Raw genomic sequence first — 13,974 nt, forward strand, 5'->3', positions numbered from 1 at the left:
ATGGGCATCGGAATGTAATTTCTTAGAATTTTAGAAAGTTTAATTACAACAAATTATAAATAACTCTTTATCCGCTGCTTAGTCCTCATTCATATCACAATACATAGGACCAGATAGGATACTCTTTGAACAAGTCTACCTTATCTTTATGGACAGGTGTTTTCGGTGGATATGGATGGTTCCAACATGCAAGTGGTTTTGAACGTATCCGTTGACTACCCTGAAAACTTGGCGGTGGACTGGGTCAACAACAAACTGTATGTGGTAGAGGGCAGCGTCAATAGAATCGACATGGTGGACTTGGACGGGAACAACCGCGTGACGCTGATCGCAGAGAACCTGGGGAATCCAAGAGGCCTAGCGGTGGACCCGACGGTGGGGTAAGCGCTTGGGAACTCCCCGATCCTGTTTGTCCCTGTTTCACTTGGCTGGGAGCTAGTAATAATGCTGTGAGATTAGGAGACTTTCCTAATGGATTACCGGGGAAGAAATAAAAACGATGAACTCAGATGTAACTCAATAGTGAAATTCAAGAGAAGAAAGCTCTCCAGTAGGTTAAACGTAAATTGGAAAGCAATAATAATATATATTGTGTACTGGTTCTAAGAGGTTAAGAGTTTCTCTGACTATCTGAAAACTACTATGAAGGGCTGTGTGGGTAAAACATACCTCTGCGAAGATATTTGAGATTTATTTAAGACGAGGAACAATTTTTCAGTACAACAATGTGATAACATTGATACCATTCATTCAAGGAAACACAGGACAAAAGGTAGAGGACACCTTGGAGAGGACACAAATTACACAATCACACAAACAATCACACATTATGGTCAGACTTACTTCCGTATACAGATCATTGGAGAACACTTCAAATGCTGTATATAGGAAAGCATGGTTAGTGATGTACAAACTAAGAAACATGCATCTCCAGGGACACTTTAATGCACAGGCTCACCCGAGCTGAAGCTTAGGGACCTCTGCTAAAAAGGGGGCTCATAGAGGCTCCACCCCCCCAATTAACAACTTCTACCATTGCCACAACCCCTTCACCCCTAAAGGTGGACAACTTACACCATCGAAGGGCACAGCTGGGGAGCCTCTGACCATTCAGATAACCCTGGGACTCCTCACCGTGTTGATGCTTGCATGTCAACCTGCATTGGTCCTCGGTATTAGAGCTGCTTTGCGGAGGCATGTCTTTCAGGATGCCAGGGCATTAAAAAACATTTATGTCTTCCTTCAGATTTTTGTTCTTCTCTGACTGGGATGCGGTAAATGGGGAACCTGGACTGGAGAGAGCCTACATGGATGGGACCAACCGCTATGGGATCATCAAGACCAAACTAGGGTGGCCAGCCGGCATCACGCTGGATATCGAAGCAAAAAGGCTTTACTGGGTTGACAGTCGCTATGACTACATAGAAACCACAACCTACGATGGACTGCACAGGTATGATATATACCCATACGAATATACAGACGCTCCTGTACTTACAAACGTTACGTCCCGAATGGCTGTTCGTACCTTGAAATGTTCGTAAGTCGTTATTTAACATCATTTTAAGGGTACACAAAAGTACAAAGAACTAGGATGCTGGGAGTACACACGCTACGCTGCCGCACGTCGGGAGTAGTGGCCAGAAGTCATACTAGGTGGAATTGGTGTGCAGAAAAAAAAATGATGTTGCAGACAGGAAATGGGAGCCCAATGAACACGATTTAGACTTACAGCCCTCTTCATTCATATGTCTGAAAGTTTGTAAGTTCGTAAGTAGAGGAGCATCTGTATACTATTATTTATTCTAACCTGAGCTGAATCATAGTTGAGTTAAGGCTGAACTTACCAAGCATGAAGGGGAGCCTTTGTTAGGAACAGTAACTAAACAGCTTTTACCTATTTTGCTTAACAAGAAGCGCAAGTACGACAAACCACCAAAGAACCTCGGCTGACCCAGTTTAATATTGATGTGACGCTCATCTGTCACATGGTGCTGGACATTCCATATATCCCAGTAGATTAACAAAAAGCGTTGCTGGATGGTTGCTGGACTCTCTCCAGCATGTCAGAGATATTTTATCTAACATGTAGTTATGTATTTTCTGGAAAGGGTGACATCTTAGGTACAGGTAGTATCTGCTTAATGATACAAGACATTATTATGTTCACAACCAACATAAGGTGGGTCTGTAAACTTGTTCTTTCAAGGAAAACAGTGGTACATGGAGGGTCAGTGATCCCACACCCATTTGGAATCAGCTTGTTTGAGCACAATGTGTATTTTACCGACTGGACCAAGATGGCCGTCATGAAAGCTAACAAGTTCAGCGATAGCAACCCACAGGTGATCTACCACACAGCGATGAATCCATACGGGGTGGCTGTGGTCCACTCTCTCAGACAGCCATACGGTAAGCTAATGGAATGATGCGACAAGTTTTGGGCCTCGCAAGATGAAACGTTTGAGCCTTTGTGGAAAATAGTTCTGCTCTGGTTTCCAGTACGGAACCCATGCAGTGCGAACATGGGTGGCTGTGAGCACATCTGCGTCCTGAGCCACAGGACAGACAACGGTGGCCTGGGCTACCGCTGCAAATGCCGCTTGGGATATGACCTACATGCAGATGGCAAGCGCTGCGTGGGTAAGAACATGGGACCAGTGCCGGCTCCAGAATAAAATCACTATGGGTGGATCTGAAATTAGTGTCACAGTAATGAACTGATTGACTCCCACCCAAGGGGACGCATTATTCATTTGAGGATGCCGTGCACCCATAGGCACCCCTGTAAACCTGGGGCTGCATGTTGTATAGCCAAACCATGCTTTTGCTAAGCATGTATTCTTACATCAGCTAATTTCTGTACTATTGCGACTATGACTATAGAACTTTCTAAGGGCAAATAGGTTCAGGGAAGAAATTAACCCCGTGAACAGCTTTTGAAATCAGTATAACTGGAACAATTTCAATGTTCTGAATGTATCTAGAAAGGGATTAGTGTTAGACTACATTTTGCTCGTGTTCCTACGCCAAAGTTTGCAAATGTGCCGTGACCTCATCCTGAGCTAACCGCTTTGTCCCTCACAGCCGTGAGACAGTTCCTGCTGTTCTCCTGCCAGTTGGCCGTCAGGGGCATCCCCTTCAACCTCTCGTCCCAGGAGGACATCATCCTGCCCATCACAGGCACACCCTCCTATTTTGTTGGCGTCGATTTCAGCGCAGAAGAAGACACCATCTTCTTCTCTGACACAGCCAAAGACATCATCTATAAGCAGAAAGTGGATGGAAGTGGTGAGGACATGGTTTTAAAAGGCTGTTTCCAGGCTTCTGTCATTGGAAGCTATTTATTATTCACGGGTGTTGGGAATGGGGGGGGGGCAGGACTTGTCCCTCCCAATATCAGCAGGACCCCCCCAAACAAACAAACAAACAAACAAACAAATAATTGTGTATTCCTTCACACATGCAGAGTGTGAAGACAAAACATATACCTAACAAAGATTGTAGTCCTGTATCATACAAACATTTTATCATATTTTTTGCTTATGTTAATTTGTGAAACTGTATCCTAAACTGTGAAACTGTTCGTCTTAACATGATGAAATCTTTATTATTCTAAAATAAAATAAAAAATCTTTCTTACATTGCATCCTTTCACGATGTGACTATTACACGTGTGGCCATTGTGATGTTGAGATATATCTCGCAACCCCCTGCCACATTGGTCTTCCCCGATGTGAAACTCCTTCTGACGCCACTCATTATTCATATTTTTTAAATTGAGTATTTATCATGGTTTGTGTTATTACTATCAACTGGAGCTTCTGATGTGCATCAGCCTAATCGGTTTGTGTTAGGTATCCCCGAGTGTCATGTGGGGTGAGGTGTCATGTGACTGTTCATTCTTTATGGGCAATACCTGACAGCTAGTTGGCTTACACGTTCTTTGTATATTGTCATGGTCTTCCATCTCTATAGGCAGGGAGGTGCTCGCTGCCAATCGAGTGGAAGGCGTGGAGGACCTGGCCTACGACTGGATATCTAAGAACCTCTACTGGACTGACCCACGCTACAGGAGCATCTCGGTGATGAAGGTTGCTGACAGGTCCAGACGCGCCATAGTGAGAAACTTGAACAACCCCAGGTCCATTGTGGTGCACCCTGGAATTGGGTAATTACACCTGTCCCATTGAGTGTCCGAGTTCAGATACACAGCAAACTGTAGTCTAAACCTACAGTAACCTCCACCCTCTGCTATTAACAAAGACAGAAGAGTTTTGTAACGTGTGTGCACTAAGGTCCTGTTCATGCATCCAGGGTGATCCGATTACTAAATACGGGTGTGAACGTACCCAAAACGCATTGAAAACATGATCCATTCGCTCAAACCACATTTGGAGGTGGTCTGGGACACATATGCTTGCATTCTAATAGCAGTGTGAACGCGGATGTGTCCTGGACCACATTGTAGGACGGCAAACTCAGCTGATGTCCTCATGTGGCCGTAAGTATGTACACATTAAACGCACGAATGGTATTTGTAACATATGATTTATGTTACAACGTCTGCAGTGCAGAATGTGCCACTGTGTGGTAAACTGCTTTGTAAATAACAACACATCTTTTTTATACAACAACAAAAAATAAGTTTGAATCTACTGGAATCGGACTGTCGCGATCCATTGGCATGGCAACGTTGCCGAAATGCACATCATTAATGTTCCATACAAATTTGGGAAAAATTAATTGTGCAAGAACTGATTTAGTAAAGATGTTTTAAAATTTGCGCAGATCATATATTTAATGCGCATGCTTTTATTGTTTGGCAGACATAAGACATAAGAAATAAAACATTTCCATGCTTATTTAAATAAGTTGTGGGAAAGTGAGATCCGATTACAATCAGTCGGTCGAGACGCGTGCGGAGACGCATGTTAATTATGGGTGTGAACAGATGTATTTAATGCTGTTCACTTGTGATCGGATCACCCAGGATGCATGTTAATATTAGGTCTGAATAGTGCCAAATTCTTACATAAAACCTGAAAATAATTCCCATCTTTTCTTCGGGATAATTTGAATGGGTTCTTATCTTAATAATCACAGAATGTCCATCCATCCATCGATGGGGATCCTAAGCCTATGGGTGCAAGGCAGGGAACAACCCAACATAGGGCGTCGACTTATCGCAGGGCACAGTCATCCACCATTCAGTCACACATGCACACCTAAGGGCAATTTGGTAACTCCAATTAACCTCAGCATGTTTTTGGACTGTGGCGGGAAACCAGAGTTTCTGAAGGAACCCCCATGACAATGGGGAGAACATGCAAACTCCACACACATGGGGCTATGGTGGAGACTCGAATCATGGTCCCAGAGGTGTGAGGCAACAGCGCTTACCGCTGTACCACTGTGCTGCCCCAGTCAGAGAATGTGCTACATTGATTTTTCTTCTGCATAAATACATTGACAGTCAGCACCATAGTCGTCTGACCATGACAGGCTGCTCTTCAATAACATGAAAAAGCATTAGCACTCTGGGTGCTGGTATCCACTCACCCCTACTATGATACAAGAGCTGCCCCCCCCCATTCATAGACTGCTCCTGCTCTACACCCCAGGCTTGATTAAAGGAGAAGGTAGTGGGACAGCTTCACAATCATGGCATCTGGGCCTGAGAGTCTAGATTAGTGCTACAGGAAGGCTGGTATTATGATGAACACCATGAACCTGGCTTAAATGAAAGGGCCTTGCAGGTTTTTTGATCCATTGTGGGAATCTCACAGTTTATTGCTTCATCTTATAGTAGGAATGCTCCCGTGCGGCATCATGTTACACATCAGGGAAGCAAAAAAAGAATTAGCCAATAGCTTGTTTTGTTTCCGCTTGGACAGGTACATATTCTGGACTGACTGGTATCGTCCTGCCAAGATCATGAGGGCCTGGTGTGACGGGTCACATGCGCAGTCCATTGTGAATACCACTCTGGGCTGGCCCAATGGCCTGGCCATTGACTGGAGGTGAGCCAGTAGCCATTAGAGGAACCGGGTCATGGAGAGCAGTTCAGCTGCCCAGCACCATTACCATCACGTTAGATCTCACTTTGGGACTCTTGTGGGATGAAGTATTATCTTGGTCATTGATGTATGGTTGCATAATGGTGTGAAATCCCTTGTAACTCCTCCCCCAACAAATGTTTATGCGACGCTCTGCCAAGACCATCTAACTGGACTTGTGCTTCCCAGTTCCCTGCGCCTCTACTGGGTGGATGCCTACTTTGATAAGATTGAGCACAGCACCTTCGACGGGACAAACAGATTGACCCTTGACCGCATCACGCAGATGTCCCATCCTTTTGGCCTGACCATCTTTGGAGGTTAGTTGTTCTCACTAATGTATCTTGAACATTACATATGGGATATCACCTGTGACATCCATAAAAGTGACCCACGGCAAGAAATGCTGAAAGCTGATATGTGGTCCTTCGATTGTTTTGGGTAAAATGACATCCTTTGCTTGACGCATGTGTTCGCTCTGTCCAGATTATGCGTATTACACTGATTGGAGGCTGGGTGCCATTGTACGTGTTCGGAAAACCGATGGTGGCGAGATGGTCATCATCAGGCGTGGGATCAGCCACATCATGCACGTCAAGTCTTTCAACGCCAACTCCCAGACAGGTGAGAACAGTTCTGCTTGTGTTTCCACGGTTCTTGTCATGTGACCTGACATCCTCTTCTATCACTCGCTTCTTTTTTCCACACCCCAGGTACTAACTATTGTAACAGAGCAGCTAATCCCAATGGAGACTGCAGCCACTTTTGTTTCCCGGTGCCCAACTTCCAGCGGGTGTGTGGCTGCCCGTATGGCATGAAGTTGGCTCCAAACCAGCAGACCTGTGTGGAGGACCCCTCCAACGAGCCCCCCACCCTGCAGTGTGGAACCAACTCCTTCTCCTGCGCCAATGGAAAGTGTGTTTCTCAGCACTACCAATGTGATGGCATGGACGATTGCCATGACAACAGCGATGAAGTCAATTGCGGGGCCTACAGTAAGTTTCCTGCTTACATCACTACCTTCTATACCATTTTAATGGCAATACCTGTAATTAGCAACATGACTGGTTCATCAAGTAATTAGCTACACACAGCTTAATTGTGCATATTCATATTCATCTGTACATAAATATTTGTAGCCGGCAGATTTCGATTATGTTAGAATATATTATTCGGGTGGGCAATGTTTAGTTAAAGTGCTTGACATTCCTGCTTTGTTTGACCATCCAGATGCAACCTGCTCTCCGACTGCATTCACCTGTGCCAACCGGCGTTGCGTGCCCATGAATTGGCGCTGCGACGGGCACAATGACTGCTTCGACAACAGTGACGAGCACAGCTGCCCCACTCGGGGTACCTCTACCTGCCAAGCCAATCAGTACACTTGCGCCAACCAGCGTTGCATCCCTGTCACCTGGCTGTGTGACACAGACAATGACTGTGGGGACGGCTCTGATGAAATTGACTGCCGTGAGTTACTACCCAAAGTCAGCTTTTGCCATTAAGCTTCTCATTCCATTTTGTTCTCATCAAGTTCTTGTGTCTTCTCTTGAACGTTGGGGCTTGCGTTAACTCTCTGCTTAGCCCCCCCCCCCCCCCGACCCTCTGTTTCTGCCTCATTTGGTTTGCCAGAGGGGACCGCTGAAGAGTGAATCCCTCTCAAGCCTGATCTTTCTCCTGGCAGACTTCTCTGGAACATGCCGGCCTGGTCAGTTCCAGTGCCCAGACCACCGCTGCATTGACCCATACTATGTGTGTGATGGAGACAGGGACTGCGTGGATGGAGCCGACGAACAGGGCTGTAGTGAGTGTCTGTCTGCATGGTCAACCATCCCCTCCATCTCTAACTATCAGCCTAATAATAAACTTCTCTGTGTCATTTACTGGCTGTGTTATTTATGCTGCATAATGCATTCAGTGTTTCCCATTGGTTTGCAGTGGTACAGGCTGAATTAGGGGTACACCCCATACTTAAAACTTTGACATGCTTTGAACCAATTGGTCTCTATACTGCAACACAATGAATGACTATGTGACTCTTCCTTCTCACTCCAGTTTACAACTGCACTTCCTATGAGTTTAAGTGCGCCAATGGACACCAGTGTGTGAACTCCTACTACCGCTGTGACGGGGTTTTCGACTGCAGCGACCGGTCAGATGAAGCTGGCTGTCGTGAGTGCCGCTACCCCTCTGATGTGCACGAAGACAAAAATTGCATTTAATTGCTGATTGGCTGCTCAAATTTATGTAGCGTATACATGGTCATTCCGGATAAATTATCTGAAAATCAGCACTGTGATTGGCTGTTGAACATACTTAATTTGGTCCTGGGCATCTCTTATTGTTTGAATGTGATTGATTACCTGGTGACTTCCATAGTTAACTGTTGAACTTTGATGTTATAGCCACCAGGATGCCCGGCATGTGTCACCATGACAGCGAGTTCCAGTGCCAGTCGGATGGTAGCTGCATCCCGGCAGCGTGGGAATGCGACGGGCACCCAGATTGCGAGGATGGCTCGGATGAGCATCATGCTTGCCTGCCACGCACCTGCCCCTCCTCGAACTTCCGCTGCGACAACGGCAATTGCGTACCACTGCGTTGGGTCTGTGACGGAGACAACGACTGCCGCGACCTGAGTGACGAGCGTGACTGCCCCACACCTCCCTTCCGTTGCCCCAGCTGGCAGTGGCAGTGTCCTGGGCACAGCGTGTGCGTTGACCTGAGCAAGGTGTGTGACAATACCCCTGACTGCCCCAATGGAGCTGACGAATCGCCCCTCTGCAGTAAGTCCACCTCTGACCTACTTTATGTAATGTTCACATCATCTGCCTGTTGTACTTTAAGCCACTCACAGTCAGCCATTTTTCACCCATCCTTGTTCCTCTTCTTCCGGTACCCTAATCAACACCAATTGGTCGGTCATAGCTATTCCTTTGCCTCCTGACTATTTTAATATCTTACATTCTGACTTCTACAGGCCAGTATAAATGCTTAAATGACACGGACAGTAAAAGCAGTCTTTTGCCCATTTCGAAGAACACGTTCAACGTTTGTTTCTTTTAGAAATCTTTGTCGTGTGCAAATTCTTGTGTTCAAATCATGCATGTGATGATCCGGTCCGTTAAAATGATCTGTGATTTCTCCTCCCCTTGACCTTCACGCTGCTCTCAGATGAGCCTTTGCCAGGTAGGTAACATCTGTAATCATGGCTCCGCCCTGTGTGTGTTGTCTCCATCGTCCTTAACCCACCGTGTCCACTAACCCCGGGGGAATGCTTAGAGATGCATGATCAAAACTGGAAATTGTTGTAGCTGTATAGAAATAGAAGTAGCATACCATATCAACTGTACATCTATTGTTGTTTCATGAGGATTTTCCATATAGACTAGTAGACTGTCTTGTGCATGATTGTAACAAGTGTGTCTATCCGTGCTTCTTTGCATTGAAAATGCACCATTACATCCAGGTGCTTAGTGTTGATCTCCACCCCTACCTTTCCCCAGACCAAGAAAGCTGCTCGGACAACAATGCCGGTTGCACCCATGGTTGCATCCAAGGTCCTTTTGGGGCGCAGTGCACGTGCCCCTTGGGCTACCTATTGACCAACGATTCTAAGACCTGCGAGGATGTCGACGAGTGCAATCCCCCGGGACTCTGCAGCCAGCACTGCTACAATGAGCGAGGCTCCTTCCGCTGCCACTGTACAGACGGCTATACGCTGGAAGCGGACCAGCGAACATGCAAGGTCTCAGGTGCGTCAACGCACCGTCGGGCTTGTTGACATGGATTGTAGACTGTAAACCTGACTCCAAGCAAAATAGCTAAAAATTGCACTTTTTCCCTGAGAGCCAGATTCCATCACCTATTGGGAAACTGTGCTTTTGAGCTTATTGTTATGTGTAGCTAACTTATTGTCCAAGTTCTGCCTCAGTTAGTTAGCTACAGCTATTTTTATTGTGTTTACGTGGTGGTTGTCCAATATTAAAACGTTAGTTTCGGAGTTAGAATTCATTCCCCCAGACTGAGAACTTCACTTCATTCATGTTCCATTCAAATGATCAAAATCGGTTCTTAAGAAAAGTTGGTACAATGCAGTAAGGGGGAAAAATTCCATTAGATTTTTTCTCATTACCCATCATTCAAGGGTATCTGCAGCATCGTTTTTTTTTTTTTTGTTCAAGCGTATTAAATTCCAACCGGCTGATCGCCTTTTATTCTTTGAATGAAGCGTGTAATTCCTGCGTGGCCTGATGGTTAGTCCTAGAGGTTGATTTTGTCAGAGAGTATGACATTGCTATGCTGTGCAGGGATGCCGTCCAAGTGCAGCCCTGTTTGGGCTGAGTAGGCCGACTGTCTGTGAGTACGCCATTCATTCTTCACTCTCATCTGATTACCGCAGATAAGTCAAATAACATATATGTCACTCAGAAACTCTCACCAGGGGTAATTAGGACATGAGGCCCAACAATGGATTGTTTATGAGCAAAGAGACTGATGCGAGCCCACTGGGCAGACAGATCGCCGAAAATCTTACTTTAAGATGGCGTGATATCGAACAAGTGCTGCATTTGTACCCTGCAGCAAAACCCCTGAGGGCTCTGTTATTAATTGTGTGCAGCTTTTTCATTTCTCTCGGAGGGGACGGAGCAGATGGCAAGGCGATGGTAGAAGGTGTTGATGGGGTGGATGCTAATGGACCGGATGCTCCCGTAGGTCCGAGGGAGGCGCTGCTGCTGGTGGCTAGCCGCAATCAGATCGTGTCAGACGACATCACGGCACAACCCAACGTGGTGCGATCGCTAGTGCGCGACGGACGCAACATTGTGGCCTTGGACTTCGACTCGGCCACGGACCGCGTGTACTGGTCCGACACCACACAGGACCGCATCTGGAGCATGCATAAAAATGGCTCAGACAGGACCGTTGTAAGTTGGAGGAGGGTATTTGCTTGAGCGTGAAATCCTTTCTCACGTCTCCATAGCAACAGTATGGATGTTTACTTTGGAGATGTGATGTGATTTGCAGATATTTGACAGTGGCGTGACGGTGACTGAGAGCCTCGCTGTGGACTGGGTCGGACGGAACCTCTACTGGACCGACTATGTCCTGGAGACGATCGAGGTGTCCAAACTAGATGGCAGCCACAGAACCGTCCTAATCAGTGACAACGTTACCAACCCCAGAGGCCTAGTGTTGGATCCGCGGGATGAGTGAGCCCTGTTTATTGAAGCTCTCTTTAACCATCTGTAGATTCACTGGCACCTTAGTGAAGAAGTAGGGAAATGTTATGGCAATAAGTTAACTAATAATTAGTTAATTATTGCTGCCTAAAATTGACCCTTGTACTGACCTCTTTATTCATAAACACAAAAGTCAGTAACTTTCTTAAGGATACAACAGCAAGAACTTTTATGCTTCAGGCTACAGGTCTATGTTTGGCACCTGCCAAAGGTTGCATTGTTTGGTCTTTGATTGTTTTCTCTTAATCAGTGCACACCTCATGTTCTGGACTGACTGGGGGAGGAATCCGCGGATCGAACGAGCCAGCATGGACGGCAAAAACAGGATTGTCATCATCAGCGACAAACTCTACTGGCCCAATGGCTTGACAATAGACTATCCTACCAAGCTGCTCTACTTCGCTGATGCGTACTTGGACTTCATCGATTACTGCGATTATGACGGGAGCAACAGGAAGCAGGTCTTAGCCAGTGACCTGGTAAGAATTCCGTATATATGTACTTCTTAACTCTTATATATACTTACTTGGTATAAATGATGTTACTTGTGAGTTAAGTGCTTTAAATGTATGAACTTCTTTGTCTCTCAATGTGAAGGTGCTGCAGCATCCACATGCAATAACCATTTTTGAGGATTTTGTGTACTGGACTGACCGCTACATCAACCGTGTGATCCGGGCCAACAAGTGGCACGGCGAGAACCAGACGGTTCTGATGTACAACCTGCCGCAGCCCATGGGGCTGGTGGCTGTGCACCCGGCTCGGCAGCCCCCAGGTACTGCTGCCCCGAGCACCATGCGTATACTGCTCATTATTATTTACATGTTCATTGTGCAGAGACGATGAGCAATAAAATCATATTAAGCAAAGTGTGACCTCTCCTTCTGTTATTTCAATGTATTCTTTTTTGTGGCCTCGCACTCTGATAAGCCGTCATATCCTTAGGGGTGAAGCACGTTTTTCCTATACTTTTCTATACTTCTATACAATAGTACATTGTGCAAAATTCTTTTATCTTCAGATTTCTTTTACACCTGAATGCTCATAGTGCTCGATTTTTAAAAAGGTTTTTGCAAGCATTCATGCTTTGTGTGTAATTGATGCAGTAGCTCTGGGTATAATTAGGTTGAATTTATTTGTATGTCAGCTCTGGAACGTCCTGGACCGCGTCTGGTAACACTAATCGTCTCTTATGGCTTTGCAGGTGTCAACCGCTGTTCCTTTAACCCCTGTACCCACATCTGCTTGCTGTCAGCCATCGGCCCCCGGTTTTACTCCTGCGCCTGCCCCTCTGGCTGGAACCTGGCCACGGATCAGATCTCCTGTGTGAGAGGTAGGCCGAGTGCCAGGCCGGTCCACGGATAGTTGTCACCTTTCTGGTCCAAATTGTCATGGTTCAGATGTACCACATGCATGATAATGTTGAGGGGGAAAAAAAAAACTTTGAGGTACTGCATTAGATATTCTCTAGACAATTAGTGCGCAAAAGAGAGAAAATTCTTGGAAATTCATGGCAGGGGCAGACGGAACATGTCAACAGGATTCCATTTAGAATTTTGTTTTAACTTCCTTTTTGGAAGGTATATATTGAGAATAATAAAACACAGCCACTCCCTCCACTCGCCCAGTCTGCTGTTTCATTAAGAATAGACAAAAGGAGCATTAATCCACAGTCCAGAGGGTCCTCTTTAGGTCAAAAGCTCAACGCATCTCACGTTGCAGCTTTTGGGAACGACGCAGAAACGTATTTTCCACTGAAAGATGAATGATTACCAGGAATGGAAGCTCTCCTCATGCCTGGAGGCACAGAAACGATTTTAATCTTTGATGACAAAGCAGATCAGACATGAGATTCCACTGGAAACGTGAAATGCACCTGCGGCAGATCGAGCGTGACTGGGTCGCATCTTTTAAAGCTGCATTGCAGCTTAATGCATTCAGAGATGTGGGTGAATTGATGGAATGGTAATAATGCAATTATCTGCATCAGTGTAAAATATTTTTATGACAGACAGACAGACAGACAGTCATTGCTGGAGCCAGAACAGATCTGACAGACGAAACCAAAATTTTCATGAGGTGGCATAGTGGGGAGATGATAAACCATATCTTGATATTTTTAGGCAGACTAATTATATATATAATATATGTATGTATAATTATGTATATATATATATGTATATGTATGTATGTATGTATGTATGTATTTTTTTTATGAAGTGGGCTAATTTTCAACAGTGTGTTCAAACAAAATGCAAATTTAGGGTTTTCGCCCTTGTTCTGAAATATACAACTATAACTATTCAGTATAGACATTTTACATTACTGCAATATTGCAAATTGCATTTTTTTTTTAACCTGTGAGCGTTTCCCAGTGTTTTAAAATGAACTGAACTAAGTAATAATGATTCTTTGCCTTTCGCCTCCATCAGTTTCCCCGTGAGACGCTAACTGAACTGGTTTTATTTTAGCGGTGGATTCTGGAGTTCTGTGCAACATCAAGACTGAAGCTCTTGTGTTGATTACATCCGGGAGGGAATACTATTGGTTTCTATTAAAAATCGTAATCATTTTAACGCACACGTTTTAGGGAGATTAGGGTTATTAAAAAATTTTATTGAAATATAACAACAAGCAGACAGACAAAGAAAACTGCAGGTGTTACTGCAGAA

The 13,974-nt window shown here is 45.2% G+C and overlaps 1 protein-coding gene across 1 annotated transcript in view; it reads left to right on the forward strand.

The window, feature by feature from the left end:
* Positions 1-13,974, forward strand: part of lrp2a (low density lipoprotein receptor-related protein 2a) — a 63,688-nt gene that overhangs the window by 15,129 nt on the left and 34,585 nt on the right. The window contains exons 12-31 of the mRNA XM_072718239.1: positions 157-380; positions 1,247-1,453; positions 2,210-2,412; positions 2,503-2,643; positions 3,088-3,291; positions 3,979-4,171; positions 5,898-6,023; positions 6,249-6,379; positions 6,546-6,683; positions 6,773-7,054; positions 7,290-7,529; positions 7,744-7,863; positions 8,115-8,231; positions 8,465-8,845; positions 9,566-9,814; positions 10,776-10,987; positions 11,088-11,272; positions 11,553-11,781; positions 11,900-12,077; positions 12,507-12,635. Coding sequence (XP_072574340.1) covers positions 157-380; positions 1,247-1,453; positions 2,210-2,412; positions 2,503-2,643; positions 3,088-3,291; positions 3,979-4,171; positions 5,898-6,023; positions 6,249-6,379; positions 6,546-6,683; positions 6,773-7,054; positions 7,290-7,529; positions 7,744-7,863; positions 8,115-8,231; positions 8,465-8,845; positions 9,566-9,814; positions 10,776-10,987; positions 11,088-11,272; positions 11,553-11,781; positions 11,900-12,077; positions 12,507-12,635 — 3,889 coding nt within the window. The remainder of the gene's footprint in view (positions 1-156; positions 381-1,246; positions 1,454-2,209; positions 2,413-2,502; positions 2,644-3,087; positions 3,292-3,978; positions 4,172-5,897; positions 6,024-6,248; positions 6,380-6,545; positions 6,684-6,772; positions 7,055-7,289; positions 7,530-7,743; positions 7,864-8,114; positions 8,232-8,464; positions 8,846-9,565; positions 9,815-10,775; positions 10,988-11,087; positions 11,273-11,552; positions 11,782-11,899; positions 12,078-12,506; positions 12,636-13,974) is intronic.

The sequence above is a fragment of the Paramormyrops kingsleyae genome, chromosome 1, assembly GCF_048594095.1.
Source record: "Paramormyrops kingsleyae isolate MSU_618 chromosome 1, PKINGS_0.4, whole genome shotgun sequence".
Lineage (NCBI taxonomy): Eukaryota > Metazoa > Chordata > Actinopteri > Osteoglossiformes > Mormyridae > Paramormyrops > Paramormyrops kingsleyae.